Source organism: Chroicocephalus ridibundus, chromosome 3, assembly GCF_963924245.1.
Source record: "Chroicocephalus ridibundus chromosome 3, bChrRid1.1, whole genome shotgun sequence".
In the NCBI taxonomy this organism is placed as follows: Eukaryota; Metazoa; Chordata; class Aves; order Charadriiformes; family Laridae; genus Chroicocephalus; species Chroicocephalus ridibundus.
In genome coordinates this window covers 58,367,585-58,384,977 of record NC_086286.1, presented here as the reverse complement: position 1 = coordinate 58,384,977, position 17,393 = coordinate 58,367,585, and the positions used below count along the sequence as shown (strand labels likewise).

General features: G+C 40.8%; 1 protein-coding gene across 1 annotated transcript; it reads right to left on the bottom strand.

Annotated features, from left to right (window-relative positions):
• Window positions 1–237: 237 nt before the first annotated feature.
• Window positions 238–16,862, bottom strand: IYD (iodotyrosine deiodinase). The gene is made up of 5 exons (XM_063331046.1): window positions 16,391–16,862; window positions 7,088–7,282; window positions 4,859–5,018; window positions 2,826–2,982; window positions 238–850 (listed from the first exon to the last, which is right to left on the bottom strand). Exons 1-5 carry the CDS (start codon window positions 16,569–16,571, stop codon window positions 668–670), a joined length of 876 nt encoding a protein of 291 aa, XP_063187116.1. The 5' UTR covers window positions 16,572–16,862; the 3' UTR covers window positions 238–667.
• Window positions 16,863–17,393: the final 531 nt, after the last annotated feature.

Here is a 17,393-nt window from a genome sequence, read left to right as displayed (position 1 = left end):
ACAAGAAAATTACTTGGATGCCATGTTCCTACTAGATCTCCCCCAGCCGAAGACACTTGTACCAGCAGTAGTTTAAGAAAGCCTGGTATGGACAAGGTTTTTGAGATCAATCAAGTAGGGGAAATGCTACTGTATATGAGAAAAATAGCTTCCCCTTTGCAGAGCCTAATACTGTGAAGGCGAAAGAGCATTTAAATAGCACACGCTGATCGAGATAAGACGTCTGAGTTTGACCTCTTTATATCTTTTAATATGACCTCCATTAAAATTCTGAAGTGAAAATAACCATGTAATGGTAATCACAAAAGTATAAAGAGCATATACATTCCAATTCAAGGAAAGATTTGTCCCTACAATGCGTAAGAAAAAAAAAAAAAAAAAAAAAATCGAGTGATGAAGGTCATTTAAATGCCATCGTATGTGTTCCCTGGAGCAACCGCCTGGGTGCATTGGTAATGGCACCTGTCAAACGCACAGTGCTTGGCTGCTTCCTGCTATTAGTAGAAGCAGCCACCGTGATTACCAGCACTCAGAGAAAACCAGGTGTAAACAGCCAGAGCGGCAGTGACGTAGGAGGACCATACACAGCAACAGCAGTGACAACTTCAGCAGGCTGCTGCTTTCTAGCTGGCAGCCAGGGATGTGCTCCTTCCTCGGGGTGCTGGGCTCACATGACCACCATGATGTCCTCCAGCGGCTTTCGGGTCAGCGCAGGCACCGTAGCATCTTTCTTGGGATAGCCAACGGGGAGCAGCAAGAGCAGCTTCTCATTTGCCGGGCGCTGGAGCAGCACCCGGAGCTGGGGGCCGCAGTTGAGGGGTGTGGAGGTCACTGTGTACAGACCCGCGTTCTGCAGCAAGACAGACAGCAGCAGGGTGAGACAGGGGTTTGCGCCCTGTGTTGGCACCCATTATTCATACCAGACCTGTACACATTCTCCTACTGACTAGCCCAGAAATGCTGCTTCCTTAGACTCTGCCGCAGGCTTTAGAACATCTGATTTACTAATAGCCTCAATGGTACCATAAAGGATGCCTGCTTTGCTTACCGAGAAGTACAGCAGTTTTCCAGTGCAGCAGCAGCGTATTTTGCCATTCGCATCCGTACGCTGCACAGCAGGAGCCTGCCTGCAGCGCTCGGTGTAGTGGGGGACCCACGGCCACAGTGAAGTTGAGAGGCAGTTGTGGGGATATCAATGGAATATCATTCCATGGGGTTCATCTGGCTCATACAAAGGAAATATTCCAGGTCTTGCCTCCACAGAGCTGGCAGGAAGATGCCTTACAGCTTTGTGAATATTTGTTCGTGCCCAAGGTCTGCACCTCATGGAGACAAAGGGCACAGTCTCTGCCTCAGAACTTGTCACAGGAGTCTGTTGCCATCTCTCACGGTGGGTAATGTTCTGGCTTACATCAGAACCCCAAAAGTAGTCTATGCATCACTCCTCCTTTCATATGAAGTCTCACAGAAAAGCTAAGCAGTCTGACAAACAGTAAAGAGCTGACATTATCCAAGATAAGACCAAACAGCTGAGATGTTTCCCAAGAGTTGCACATGTGGATTTCAATCTCTCCCTCTACGTAATGCAAGCATTTTGAGATGCTTTGAGACATAAAAGTCATCCAGGGAGAGGTGCTCAGCCCTCTCACGTCAAGTAACCTCTACGATCTTCTGAAGAAGAGAAGATCTAATAGTGGTGGTGGTGGTGAATGTTACGAGTCCATGGCAGTGTGTCCTTTAATGTTGTCAACTAATTTCTAGGAGCTGGGAAAGAGACAGCACTAGATGCCTAACAGTTGGTACGGAGCCTCAGAAATGCCACCTGATGGTGGGCTGGCTGAGGGGAAAGTGGAGCCTTGTCACGCCTACTGCTCCTGTGTAAGGCCTTAGTGACACCGTGCTGGTTCTGCCCCCTTCCCTGAACATCCCCTTTGCTCTCAGCTCCATGGAGGGACGATACAGAGCCCTGTGCAGCTGCAGAGCAGCAATACCCCAGCAATGTGCTTCTGCACTGCTCACTTCCCATACTTCCTACCCTGACGATCCTCCTGAGGAGCAGCAATGCGAGAAGGGAAGTATCACTCAAAACAGAACAGAGCAGAAATGGGAGCTCCTGGTAGGAAATTGGCCTAATATAAGAGGTGGCACCTTGCTGTTATCCCGCTGACAGGCCAAGTTAACTATCGGAATAGCTTCACTATTTAAACACTGGTTTGAGTACATCAGATACAACAAGCAGAACTGAACACTGAGAAACCACTGAGAAAAATCCAACTGGCTGGTGTCAAACAAGCTGAGCTTTAGAAATAAGTTCACTTTCATAAATGCCTTGGAAAGACTGTTCGAAATAAATAGTACAGCCTGTTCTGTGAAACATATCCCTCATTTATTTTCCAGCATCATGTACGAAAAATGATTTGGGGTCAAGCCAGTTTTTCAGGATTACTGAAAAGAAGGGACCGGCAAGGCACTGCACGGCCATGCTTGGCTAGCCTGCAGACCCTGTCAGCTCTGTTAGAATAAGGCAGAAACCACAGGGGCTGAAGCCTGTGCCGGGAGAAGAGTAAAAACTCTGGAAGTAAACTGCGTTATATTTTTCTTCTTGTTAACCAGCACTGTGGGTAGGAATCACCCTCTCAGATGCGGGCCTGTGCAGAATAACTTTAAAACTCAAAACTAAGACACATTGCCAGGAAATGGAGTAATCCAGAGGACTGATAATGTTAAAATCTAAATTGGGCTCCACCCTCATTTGGGCAGAATAGCCTTGGCATGTAAGCCAAACCAATATATTGACTTCCAGTGTGTCAGTTCTGTCAACGCACCTGCAGTGCAGCAAGCAGGATGCCACAGGCAATAGAAACACTGATTTCATTGTAGTAGTGGGTCTTCTTTTTGCCGTTTGGAAGCCGTCCATATACCTGCTTGAAAATGAGGATCAGATATGGAGCAGTGTCCAAGTACTCTTTGATCCAGTTTGTTCTGCAAAAGAATAATATTCAAGACATTTATTTTGCAAGCTTTTCACTTTCCCATAAGTCACATTTACTGTCTGCAAAGCGGCACTAAAGGTACATGACAATTAGAGCAGGAGACTAAAGCTTGGAACATTTGCTGCAAAGGATTAAGTATTATCAGCTTAAATAGAAACACTTCTGTGGAAAAAAAAAAAAAGCGTGATTAGACTTCTCAGTTTGAACAGATTCAGCTCAGGAGTTGATGCGCTCGGTCTGAAGAGTGCAATCACAAGGTAGTTCTTGACCTCTTATCCATGAACTGGCCCCATGAGCATTTGCCCTTGAGATTTATTTAATTCCTGGAATTTTGCAGACTTGCAGCTCCACCTGTTACCAGCAGTGCCAACTTGTTTTTGTGATTGCAGGGAAAACTGCTGGCAGAAAAGTTCAAAACTTCTTGGTCTATGGCGTAAACAGAAATATATTCTCACAGAAAAAAAAAGTTATTCTGCTCCTGGGTATTTCAGACCTGCTAGAATTCATATGCTTCCCGATTTTTTTAATGACAATATATACAATTGTGACATAGGATTTAGAGTAAAAAGAGTACTTTCTTCTGTTCTCACTCAAGAAAAATACTACATTTTAGTTGTTTACGTGGCACATAAATTTACATAGCACATAAGCACCTGAAAAATAACATTATAACAAATTATACCTATATATATTAAAAAAACTTTATAACAAAATAATAAGTAGGGCAAATCAACGCTATAAAGCTTTGTGCATACGCTTCATTTGACAAGCCAAGACTCAGTAGACGTCTTCCCATTGTGTGAAGTTAAGCAAGTCAGTCAGACTTTGGAGGGCATTTGGAACAATTAAATATTGCATAATTCAGTATTTGCATAGGACAAGACTTGGGGCTACCTCAGTCAGCAGCAAAATTCCCAATGGCTTCACTGTTTGGCAAACAACAGGAAAAAACTGGGACAAGGGTATGGCAAGAGAGGTTACATAGAATAAAAAAAAAAAAATAATGGTGGGCCCTAATGCTTGGAAAAGTTTCAAGATGGAGAGTATATAAGCCTTTTTACTGGAGTCAGTTTTATGAACCAGCCACCAAGGCACAAGTCTACACATTTTTTTAGAGTTTTTCTTTCCAAACATGAATCTTAGAAATATATTAAAAGCAAGAGGGAAGAAGAAAAGGATACCGGAAGAATACAAGACAAGCTTCTTTCAATACTTCAGTTTTCTAAACTGTGGTGCGTTCAGTAAGATTCCCATCATCTTGAGAATCAAGACAAAGCCATGCAACAGGAAAGGGTGTGCTGGACATCGGAGTGACTGATTCCATATTTATTCTGGTAAGATTGAAACACACAGTGTGAGTTTTTCTTTTGTGTGTATCAGTCCAGTTCATCTCCGCTGACCCTTAGAACCAGGTAGCTGGAATTAACATATACAGATAGTAATTATTTTTTTTCAGCTCCTCCAGGGTGAGAATTCCACTTCTCTCAGACAGAAGCTTCTTCTTTCCAGCTGTAAATTAGCAAGAGGACCACATTATAGTGACCCTGGCAACTCTCTGAGCGCACCTTCCTTCTTTTTCTGTGATCAGGAAGTAAGAAATATTTACAGCTGCCCTCCTGAGCAGCACCAGAAAACTGGGCAGAGTTTAAGGACCACAAAGACCATTTTTAAAAACAAGGTTTTGAGAATTGAGCTGAATGTTTTCAGTTTGGTTTCTTTCTTCCTGAAAATAAGGGGGGAAACGGAAAAAAAAAAAAGGGGGGGGGGGAATTAAAAAGAAGCATGACTAAAACTTCCCAATATACTCTTTCCTAGACCAAAGCACAGCTCCCATCAATCCCCTTAACCAAGTGAATTTTTCATACCTCAGTCTTTTCAGGTCATTAACCCATCTGTCTCCCATCCTTTTTTTGTAGTTGATTTCTTCTTCTTCTTCTACGATCTCACGGATCTTATGTTTTAAATATGGATCTTGCACTACCACAAAGGTCCAGGGCTCGGTGTGCGCTCCGCTGGGTGAGGTACCTTAGTACAAAACCAGGGAAAGATGAAAGCCCAGTTGGCACAATGCTGAGGGAGGGTGTGCAGTGAGAAGTATCAGCTCTTCCCTGAGGGCTTTCAGGCTGACCAGCAGAGCAATGGGAAAGCAAGTTGATGAGATGAGAAGAAAAGGACTGAGACAAATTCTGGCAGGCAATCCTGTTCATTACTTTCTCCAAGAATGTCCTATTCAATGACAGAAGTTAGTCCTTTCATACAGCCAACTTACAGGAAACCAGAGCTAGGGATTTGTAAAAATTCCTTTGTGGTTCTGATGATGAAGCAGTATTATGGTGCAATAAATGCACACGGTAATGTTAATGCAAAGCATTATACCCAAAGCAACACACTGCCTGAATAGGCAACCAGCTCTGAGACATAGTTTTAGCTGAAGGGCAAAGCTAATGGCTTTCAGGGAAACAAGGCGAAGCGAACACCTGCAGGAATCTGTCGCTGACTGACAAAGATGAGGAGCTGCACAATGCAGACATCTGCCACATAGCATACAAGTTGGAGTTTGTTGTCCCAAAGACAGCTGGTGGATGTAGGTGTGCACGTATTAAGTCTGCGTTTGCTTATTCAGCCTTGATTATTCCACACCAGCACCACTGGAGAATATTTTAACTGCCTAGCAGATGAAAGCCAGAAGGTGAAGAATATAGTTATGTGTACAACCTCACAGAGAAACAGCTCGAGAACACTGTTCAGGTCTCTCTAGTCCCTCACACACATTTTTAAAATATTTGAAGGTCTTGAACAGATACTGTATTTCCTTACCAAAGCAGTGATTTCAGTTTAGGAAACACTGAATAAGCACCTTGAAATATCTTTTATATTAAAACGTGTTTATACCGTGCACCTTGCTTCTCCTCAGGTTTGGGGAGGAACTGATGACATTTATGGTTTGCTTTGTTTTCTTTTCCTCCACACAGCCCAAAGCATTCAGGGTTACTAAGTACTTCATCTGCACTCCAGGCTTGTTCGCTTTGCTGCATTTGCCAAAACATGCTCAGTGTTTCAATGACTCCCAGCTAATTAGAGGAAGATGGAGACTTGTTATAGTGCAGTAACAAAGCTGCTTACAGCTTTTAAAGGGAAAACAATGCACATCAATTGCTCACAATCTCTATATTATTAATCCTGCTAGAGGCTACTGAACTTTTCTCTAAGGCAGCTTGTGAATATTTTCTATACTAACAGCAACTGGTTCATAGAGGAGAAATAACGAGGGTCAAAACCACTCCTGACTGAAGTCAATGTTACTAAAGCAGAGATGAGATCAGGCCGGGACATTACAGTAATGGTTTGAAACACAAGTTCTCCAAAAAAAAAAAAAAAAAAGGGGGGAGGGGGGGAGGAAATTATTTTCTGACACTCAGTCAAATAACCTTGATCAGCATAAGCCTCCAGTCATATACAATAGGGACCCAGTACTGATGCTGAAAGGACTGGAAAAGTTTTTTTTGTTCTAGACTGAAACCTTTTTCCCCATAATAAACCCCAACAATTAATGTCAACTGAAATATTTCACACGTCTGGGACAACTTCATCAATTTGTTTGGAGAAAAAAAATGACAAACAAAACGCCCACATGATAAATATCATCATAACAAATGAAATTATAAAGCGTGTGAGGTACACATGGTTTGACATTTCTGAGTGAAAAAACTTCAATATTTCTATTTTAAAGATGTTTCACTAAGCTGTACATCAATTTTATTTCAAATAACATCTTTTAAAGCTTAAAAATGAAATGTTTTGTTTCATGCTGTTGAAATGCTCTTTTTCCCTTTTGGGTGCATTGCAAGCACAGAGGAATTGGGAATGCTCCAAACCCATCCCTGACATACAGTTGTTCAAGCTGAGTAATTTCCAATCAATCAACGGGTGCTCAGTCATGATGGCTACTGGTGAATCTAGGAAAACCAAATGCCAATTCCTTTGGCTTTCCCACACCACTTTTACACAGTTGAACAGCAATGCTAATCCTTTTTTTTCTTTTTTTTTTTTTTTTTTTTTTTTTTCTCCAGCCCTTGACCCACTCCGAACCATACCTGCTGTTCTGATGACATTATCGATAACCTCCCTGGGGACCGGCTCATCACTGAGAAACCTGACAGACCGCCTCTTATTCAGAAGCTCATAAAACACCTTTGACCTTTTGATCATTTCGTCCTCAGGGTAGCGCTCCGCAAAGAAGGGGACATGGGCAACATTTTCTTCAAGTCCTTGCCACTCTTCTTCAGCCTCTGCAAGGAAATACAAGTGATTAGGGATTTTTTTTTTGCTGGAGAACATGGTTTATAATCTTTGGCATTCACCACCATAATGCACTTTGTCCTGCATTGGCATACACCGCGCTTCTATACCACTGGAAAGGCAAAGTCTGAGGTTCCAATTGACACAACTCATTGATCCCCAGCTCCAGCTACTGAATAAACATGTTGTTTAAACACTGAGAGGCAAGAGAGTCCTGGCTGGCTGTAGCAAGTGTGATCCATGAAGAAGTTATGGCTTTCTCCAGTCTGCAAGCCTGCCTGTAAAAATGGGTTACAAGCTGAACCAGCAGTTTAAAGGTGGTCAACCTTTCAGCTTACTTTTCTCAGTAAGTACGTGTGAACAAGCGTGTTCCTTCCTGAGCAGTCTAATAAGAAATATATCAATCAAACTATTGAAGTTAAGGAGAGGGCTTAACTACCAAGATGTGAAAAATCTCCTAAGGAGAGCTGAATGTCATTCTTCTTCTCATATTTTTCACGTTTCATAGAAAAAGCATTGCACTACACAGGGCTCTACACAAATGTGACTTTGTGGTTAAGTTCTTTGGTTTCACAATACTTTCAGCATAAGGGGAAATGGGTGACAGGCATCTATACCATATCAAATGTACGATATTATGTTTCTTGTCTTTAATTTAAGAACTCAAAATGGTTCCTCATTTCACTGAAATCTGTCTCTTTGGGGTTTTTTTGGGGTTTTTTTTTTTTGTTGGGTTGGTTTTTTTTTTTTTTTTTTTTTTTACACTAAAAAAATGCATCTTCTGTTGTCTCCGAGATCTCTTCTTTCTCTCCTACATTCCTAGAATCAGCAGGGATGGCATTTTTTGCAACTATGATGTGGAAGTTAAAGCCATTTAAATTTTGCGTTTTGACTAGTCAATAGTGTTGAGCAATCTGATACAGAAGGCTGAGTCGGGAAAAAATATTCCAGTTCTTTTCAGTCGCCATTAGGTTATTATTCCACAATCATAGCAATCTCCAGTACAAATTCAAACAGAAGTTATTTCTGTTTTAGTAGTATTCAGTTGCCTTAGAGACCAACCCGATTTTTGGTTTGTTTTATAAACGGCAGTGAAATATTCACAACCGTGGCTCAGCATGTGCAAGATGCCGCAATATATCCAGTTTCATATGTTGAATCTAAACAGAATCATTCTAGTCCCCAAACAACATGCATTTTCATTTTGCATACAAAAAAGTCACCCAGAAAGTTTGTTTAGTTTAGCATTTCATGCCTGTGTTAAGCACTCTCAGTCACAGTCTGCAAGGACCTGGCTCCAGGGTAATGGGAAGCAGTGACTCATAAAAATTATTTTTGCAGGCATCTTGCACACTCAAACTGAAAAAGGAAGAGGATGCCTCTTCCCAGTGTTCCCTTTGAGGTTTACACTTAGTACAGTACATTATTTACTATTCGATAGCAACCAGCTGACTAGAACTTGCCCTTTGCTGGGATTCTGGTGATGATCTCCTCCTGAAACTTTCACACCCCCTTTTTTGCCGTTCCTCCTCCACACTCAGTGAAGGGAATACCATGGGGTTACAAAGGCTAGGTTTACACTAACAAGTAGCGTGGTGCGATAGGATGTGGAGAGGAAGAGCTTCTGCTGGGGACCCGGTGTTCAACTCCCTCCGTGTTTTGGAGTGGTAGGGTAGCTGGGGAGGGGAGGCGGGGAGACCGTTAGAGCTCTGCATCCTTCCCACCTCTTCTACACTGTGCACGGTACCATAGGATGCCATTTCTCAAGGACCACTGTATTAAACTGGTAAAAGCCAATATGCAGCCTCTCCTCGAAGATTCACAGGGAGTGCAGTTGTGGAACAGTTTGCAGGATGCATATCTCTGCCTCTTGCGTCTCTGTCTGGTGATCTGGAAGAAGGTGTAACCCTCAGCCCAGGGGGTAGGGCCCATGCAATCAGAGGCACAGTGACCTTAGTTCAGTTTTACTGAGACAATTGCTGTGAAGATGTGAGAAAGAAAATGAGTTAAGCGATGCCAGATGAGAACTTGTTAAAAGTAAAAGTAAAAAATCCTTCCACAGACAGAAGCTGAGACAGTGGTGGCTGGCAGCCAAAGGATTTGAGAAAAAAAGTGATGACCCAAAAAGGAATAAAATCTAAGTGAAAAAACAGGGTGTTGGGGGATGGCAACTCAGCAACCCTTTCCGACTTGACCGACAACTTTCTGGCCAGTAGAGAAATTCAGAAAGTGACTATTGATATAGACAGGACAGAAAGTCATGCAAGCTTTGGGCACGTAACCTTTCCTGCAAGCTCCTCTCGAAGGACTTATAGGCCTGGAAGCTGGGATGACCTCCTGCAACTGTCTGGATTGGTCCAGTAAAATTAATTCTCCCTCTCCAAATCCACCTTGTGTGTAGCAGTACTGAAGCTACAACAAAGATATTCATTGCTGAACTGAGATTTAACAGTTACACAGAATGATGCACATCTTAATTTTATCTATAGGCACTCACGCAAGAGGAGTTTCTAATCGGAAGAAATATTTTCCTTGCGATAACAAAAAAACTTCCTGAAATCAGCTGAGGTTGTGCATTGTCTATCAGAAGGCAGAATCTGACCATAAAACTATACTGAAAGCAGGCATTGGATTAGTGTCTTGGTGAAAGTTTCAGCTCAGGCTATACTATTTGCGCTTACATCAATGTGCTGTAGTGATCATCCCTGCCCATTTCACAAGTTTACAATGTTGAGCGTCCTGGGAAATAGAAATAGATTATTTCTAGTCTAGAAACAGTCAAATAAAACTAGCTCCAGGACCCAAGAGTTCTTATGTGCTCTCACTATTTACTGTCTTATGATGAGGTTTCTATCAAAGTTCGGAAAGTAGGAAATAGCATATATTCAATGCACGACACCTTTTATTCAGACACTGGTGGAGCAGACTTGATGGTCTAACCTTGGCCTCTAAGCACATCAAAGCCCCGCTCGGTCATCTCTTTTTCTAGTATTATTGCAAAACTATCAACAAGCATTTTGAGTTGGATATAACGAGACTACTGAAAATCTTTACAAAGGACGTTTTTCGAATGGGAGCAAAGGCTGGAGGAAATTTGTGTAATCTCTGTACTTGGTTTTGAAACACAAGGAGAGGAAAGTCAGGTAGGTGATATACCGTCAATACATACATGAATGTTGAAGAACAGAAGGCTGAAGAGCAAACTTAAATTACTTATACAGATGAGGACAGTGGTCAGAGAGCTGACTCAGGTGATGTGCTTAATCTAAAGAGGACGTTGCTTCTGGCCAGTTGAGTGAAGAGGCCTGGGCAGCAAACTGGACGAGCAATCAGTGTCTGTACAGGACATGAAAGAAAACATGACAGGGAGGGTAGAATGAAGGTGCAATAACAGCAGCAGTACCTGCTTTGACTTGTACAGGAAGCATATTTAAAAAAATAGGTAATAATTGATGTTGTGGTGGATTGTAAAGAAATGAAAAAGTAGCATCGCTACAAAAAGGGTTTCTTTTTGGGATGCACTGTTTTCTGGGATACTGTGAAGCCTGCAAATGCCCCAAGGTCACTTCTAGATCAGGACACATCTTTAAGAGAGAGTCATGTTACCTCAGCCACATCATTGTTATGAAGTACGTGGCAGAAGCATAGCTTTCCAGGTGAAGACCGAAGTGGGAATATGATAATACTAGGAAACAGACTTCCCAGCTGAAGCACCCAATACCTTAATAAAATGACCCATTCTTCTCTGGTACAGTAACTCTCTCGGCTTTGGTTTCAGTGAGAGGGGAGGATGTTACCAAAGAAAAAAAATGTATTTCTAAACTCAGATCATCAGTTCATCTGATCTAATTGACTAAATGAAAGGGTAAGGAGTGTTAGGTCTATAATTGTGGCTCTCAATTTTTAAGGGAACAAACTTGCGGTAAATAAGGGATTAAGAAAAATTAAGTCGGAGAACTCAGATTGAAGAATTCAGGGATCAGGAAGCAGAGAGATTTGGCATTTCTTTAAATCAGAGGTATAAAAATCATCTTAGATGTAACTGGTTGAATAAATATCTCAATTCAATGATCTATAGGCAACTAGAAATGGAAGAAAAGGATTAGTTAGCACAGAGACCTAGGCCTTGTAAGTCAGAAAGTGTAAAACTTGCAGTATTACCTAAGGCCAAGCTGCATTAAATTTTCTGAGGTTTGCTTGTCTGGGGCTTTTTCTCCATGAAATTAGAAGCGAAGGAAAGAAATGAAGCTGCTGTGTGGTCTGGATGGTTCAACTTAATAATAACATGATGAAACAAGAAATGTACTTCCAAAGAAGTTGAACATGGGACAAAGATGGGGTGACTAGTGAGAATGAAAGTATGAGAATCACCATATCTGAGCTTCAGTTTTGTATGAAAAACTTAAAAACTTTAATGCACTCAAAATAGGAATACTGGCTGAGGCAGAACCACCCAGAAGTGAGAGAACTGACACACAAACCCAAAACTCTCCTAGCAATTTTTTTTTTGTATAATAAATTCATTTATTATTTATTCTTTTCCACCATGTGTCTTAGCAGTTAACATTATCCATATGCTAAGCTAAAATCATTATCAGCACCATCTGTTTAGTGCATGCTCTCTATATCTTTAATTGCTGTGTTTGGACATACTCCTGTTCGTACAGCCATGTTATAGAATACTACAAACGTCTTGTTTACATCTCTGTGTATTCCATCATTTGATGGACAACAGACATCCTGACAGTCAGTCTATTATCTTGTTAGCCACATTCTCAAGATTGCCATCAATTCTGTTGTACGTTTGCAATAGTCATCAGGCTTCCTCCTTTTTAAGCAAATCTGAAATGGTTTGGCTCAGATATCCCAAGTGAAATCTCATTTTGAAAGTATGTTTCTCAAACTCTATCAGAAATATCTCTCTGGATACATCTTAGGATAATGTGTTCTTCACAGCAGTTCATATGGGAGGTTATAATCAGCCAACAAATCATGTAATAAATTTTGCCTCAGTTTGTAGAAAAAATTCTTACCATAAGTTCCTAATAATACACTCCCACTGAGTACAATGACTTGTCATTTCCTTTCTGTTGGCTGTTCATTTTACCTACACTGATACTTCCCTGTGTTGTTGGTTCCCAGTTTTAAGTCATTAAAATAGAAATATTTCACTTATTCACTCCTCGGTTTTATGGATAGAAGACAATATAATATTAACAATTGGTCCTGAGACTGACCCTCACAAGTAACCTCAGTCTAGACCAATGCATTTGCTTTCCAAACCAGCTCTTCCAGTTTCTTTTCTAAGGAATTGCTTTCTAAGCACAGAATGCTTCTCCAATCCTCTTTTCCAGTGTAAAGATGCAATGCATAGGAAAACAATTAAATGTATATAAAGAGAGCTTTCAAATCTTTGGACTTAAAATGCTGGGCAACTGACCTTGTGCTTTTTGCTTGATTAATGGTAGACTGATACATAATCTGCCGCTACAGGAATCCCAGTAGTGAATCCAATCCTGAACTGGATGTGTGGCAAATAGGGAACTAAAAGAGATGGAGTGCTTTACTGGTGGGTTATAAACAGTGGTTAGCAGGCTGAAACCTCAAGACTTGGTTAGGGATCCTTAAGCAAAAGAATTATTAAGTGGGAGAGGCAGACCCTGGGAGAAAGAAGGCAGCATCAAAATATTGTGAAAGTTACCTCAAACTGGAACGTAGTAGCAGAAGGTTTCTTAAGATCTTCAGAAGAATGGATTGGCTGTTTTATAACGAGATTTGCTGGTTTAGCTATTAAAAGGAAAGCTGGGAGGTAATCTGATTGCTGTCTGTAAACCACAGGAAGGTATAAGACCAGGGCTGGAAAAAGTATCCTTTAAACTAACATGAGGATGGAACAGGAAAAATTAGTATAAACTATCATTAGCATTAAATAAATTTAGGCAGGCAGAGGAAGATTTTTTTTAACCCATAGCAGAAAGTTCTGGTGGCTTGCCTGCCAGCAAGGTTAAAGGAACAGGGTCAAAAAAGGCCATTTTTCAAGTTCATTCAGCTGCTGACAAAGGCTGGAGGTGTCTGCAACAGCAAGTAGATAAACACAATGATGCACCACGTCCATGTAAATCCTGTGTTCCTAAATGACACATAATATGAACTGTCACTGAATTAGAATATTAAACTACTATGCCTCATTCATGTCAGTATTATTATTAAAAGATCCAGGAAGCCTTTGAACTTGGGTAGAGAAGAAATACACCTAAGTGGGAGAGGTTTATTATAAGAAGTATCACAAGCAATGACCACTGTATTTTCAGAAAAGATGGAATTGCACATTGCTTTATAATCCTTAAATAAAGTACATCACCAAATAAAGTCCCCACGATTAAATATGTAGTAATAAAATGTCCTTGCTAATAACCTCTGCAACCAATCCCCAAAGTAACAAGAATGCAGATAAAATTCATTCTCCTCTTCCATACCACTGTAAACTGGGTCTGTATTTACCTTATCCATCAACTGTACTGATCTGAATATAAAACCAAGAAAGCATCTTATATTTGTTCTCGATTTGAGCCTAACAGGTGTAATTACCTGGGGAAGGACACGATGTCAGTACCAATATACACTAAGTTCCCTGAATCATTTGCCAGAAATTGTCTTTGCAAGATCTGACTGTGTAAACCTGAAGCAGTGGGAGACGAGGTACCACCGTTTGGGGATCAGATGCCCAGCACTAGTAGAGAGCCCTTGTGACTCACCGTTCAAGACATGGCTGCAGAAACGTCTTTTTCTTCTGTATTAAATTGGTAGTCACACACGGCCAGACATACACACATACAGACCATTTTTGCCAATCCACGGCACAACAATCTCTCCTTCCGTATCTCATAAACGCAAGGAAAAGTTACAAGAGGACAGATGGGTACGCGAACAAATCTGAAGTACTGCCAGCTCAGGCCTTAAACAAATGGACTGAGTGAATGCTTTCCACTTAACCAAAGCGGGTTTCTGGCTGCTCTGAGAAACATCCTTCTCTTCAGCTGCTGAAAGCATAACACAGACAAGCTTGGGAGCACCTGGCCCTCCCCCTTCTGCCCTTCACTGCCAATATGTGACTCTACTGAGCCTGCCCAAGCAGTTCAGCTAATTACACTGAATGCTCTGCTGCTCGTAAGTATGGCCCTCTCAGGGGAAACATCCCTGCCGGTGCCACTTCAGGGCTGATGTTGCCCCAGTAAGTTCAGTGCTGCTCTGAGAGAGAGCTTCACTTTCTTGGCAAAGCCCCCTCACTTTGGTCCTGGCCAAGTATTGAAAGACATGGTCTTCAGCTGCCCCTTCCTGGCAGGGGAGCACTCAAAATTCAGCAGCCCTAGATTCCAGCTTTAGGCAAGGCCTTAAAAAATATTTTGTCTCACCTAAACTCAAATTTTCTTGAGAGGAACTTTGTCTTTAAACACAAGCCAACTCGAGACATTTAAGCAGAAATGAGCTTTCCTTACGAAGTAAGACACATTGGTAAAGTAGCAGAATTCACACAGCAAGTAGAACATTCTTCACCATTGAGAAAATCTCTGTTTATATCCACCTTTCCCTTTCAGCATCTACTGCAGTCAGTGAGAATTTTAACACTGACAACAAGGTGAATATGTTGTGATCCTTAATTGCAGCATTAGCAGAGTAGCAGATCCTTACCAAGCTGGCCATATTCTCTTCTCACTTAGGCTGGGCTTTCCCCCGATGACGAAAAGCTTCCCTATGCATGATGCAATTATTTTAATTTTCCTGGAGGTGAGAGACATGCCTGGTTTGCAGAGGTGTTAGTTTTTATCACACTTCATTAAGGGGAAGATGATTATTCGTTGTTAAAAGCCACATAGCAAGAAAACCTAATTTAATGTTGGATGACATGGTACATTGAGAGAGGTTTTGTTTAAAAATAAATAAATATCCTTTTAGCAAGATCACAAATGTGTCTACCTGTCAACTTTTTGTAAGTAATTTAAACTAGTACAGTTTTGAATTTAACACCTGAATAAAAGGGAAAACAACCATGACTTAAAAGGATAACATTTTGTATATGGAGCTGTGGCAGCAAGGCTCCTTGTTAAGATCTAATAGGTTTTGTTTATTTAGAGGATCTAAATTTTTAAACTGATAGAAACAGCTGTAGTCACAGATGTCACTGATAATTCATAGATTATCATTTGAACTACCCACAGGAATTTTAATTTGCAGCAATTAAACTGAACTAGTAAGCCATTAGTGACAAAGGAAATTTATACAGAATCTATTTTGCATCGAACAAAGGAAGATACAACACATTAACTAATTTTTAAAGAAGTTTTGTGTATTTGGGAAATAGTCAACATGGTTTAAAATGTTCCATGTATCAACTATTTCTGGAAACTGATACACAATATTAAGTCAAAGTGCATTGAACACTGAGAAGTAAAGAGAAATAATGGTTCTTAGAAATAGGTATATGTGAAGAAAAGCAATTTAAGTTTCAAGATTCCTAGAAACCGACTCAGGGAATGTGTCATTATGTGACAAAACACATACAAAAAGCCTCCACAATCAGTTTGAGGAAAAAAAAAAAAAGCTGTATTAACTGCAACTTTAAAAACTTCATAGGAACAAAACTCTGCACATTTTTATTAGACAAGGAGATGAAGGGAGCTCATGGAGGATAGTCAGGAAGCAAAAAGAAGGAAGGGCACATTTTGTGCTCAGACCTTTGTCCAAACTATGTATCAGAAACCGCTACTGGAAAAAAAAAAGGGGGGGCATTCTGTACAGGTTAAAATATGCAATTGAGTGAAGAGAGATTAGCACCATCACCACGTTTGGTTCTTAAATATTTGATCAACATACTTCCCAAATGATCCCAGTGCTAAGCCAGCTAAAGTTCTCATAGACATTCCCAGAAGTCACAAATGGAGGACTTCTGTAATAACTAACTGCAATAAAATTATTTCCAACTTTTCTGGGGGTGCTGCTACAAAATATGTAGCGCTAGGTAGTAAGAAGTGGGCTGATACGTCTACAAAATCAGCTTAAAATTCAAACAAAAGTGCTCAGATGGATAAGAGTTTTCTTACCTTCTTCCTCTAAGTGGTGGTCAGTGCCATCTTTTAAATCTTCATCCACCCACGGGCGAGACAGAGGCTTGCTTTTAGTCTCACGTTTTTCCTTCTCTCCATTAGTCTTCTTCAATATTACCCCAATCAAAACACATATAACGGCTATAAAGACTGGGGTTAGGGAAGAAAAGAGTGCCATGACTATCAAAACGTGGAGCCTTCCTTCAAGTTCAGTAGTTTCTCCTGAAAAGGAGAGGAAAAAAAGGGAAGAGCAGAACGGCAGTGCGCAGAAAGGGGTGGACCCAAGGGTCAGTCCTCGACCCTATCCCGCTTCTACTTTTCAGCCACCGCCCCCACAATCTCATCTGTGATGTGCTCCTCCTGTTAATCAGTCCCAGGTTTGTATATTTTCTGGAGAGAAACTGCTTATAAACAGCAAGTAGAGACACTGACTGTATACAAATGCATAAATGCTGTCCGGTGTAAAATAAATTTAAAAAAAAAAATCTTCCAAAACCCCAGACTAAGGCAAAACGCTTCCCCCCATTTATTTTTAATGTTATGGTGATCCCAGTAATCTTGCTTGTAACAACAATTATGAGAAAGAGCCAAGTGGGTATGTGACTTTTAAAAACTAGTGGCATCTCTTCAATGTTTAACTCATAAAATTAGTCATATTGTACGTATCCCAGGAAATCAGAATATCACCAATTGAATATCAGCTTGCAGCACCACCCTTGCCTGTGTAAATGGGTCAATAAAACAGATAAGTAAAGTGGCAGCATTACCTCCATGTGAAGCATGACTGAGATGATTCACAGAACCCTGTATTCATTCCGCATGTTCTGGGGGAAGAAAAAAGAATTCAGGAAATCAAAGTAAGAAATATTTGAGGGCTGAATATCTACACTGTGCTGAATTTTAAAACTGTGGTTAAATTACCTTATCAAAAGAAAGATTAAAAAGTGATCGGATCCTAGTCTAATCCAAGAATGGTCAACGTCCAAATGCTTAACCCATT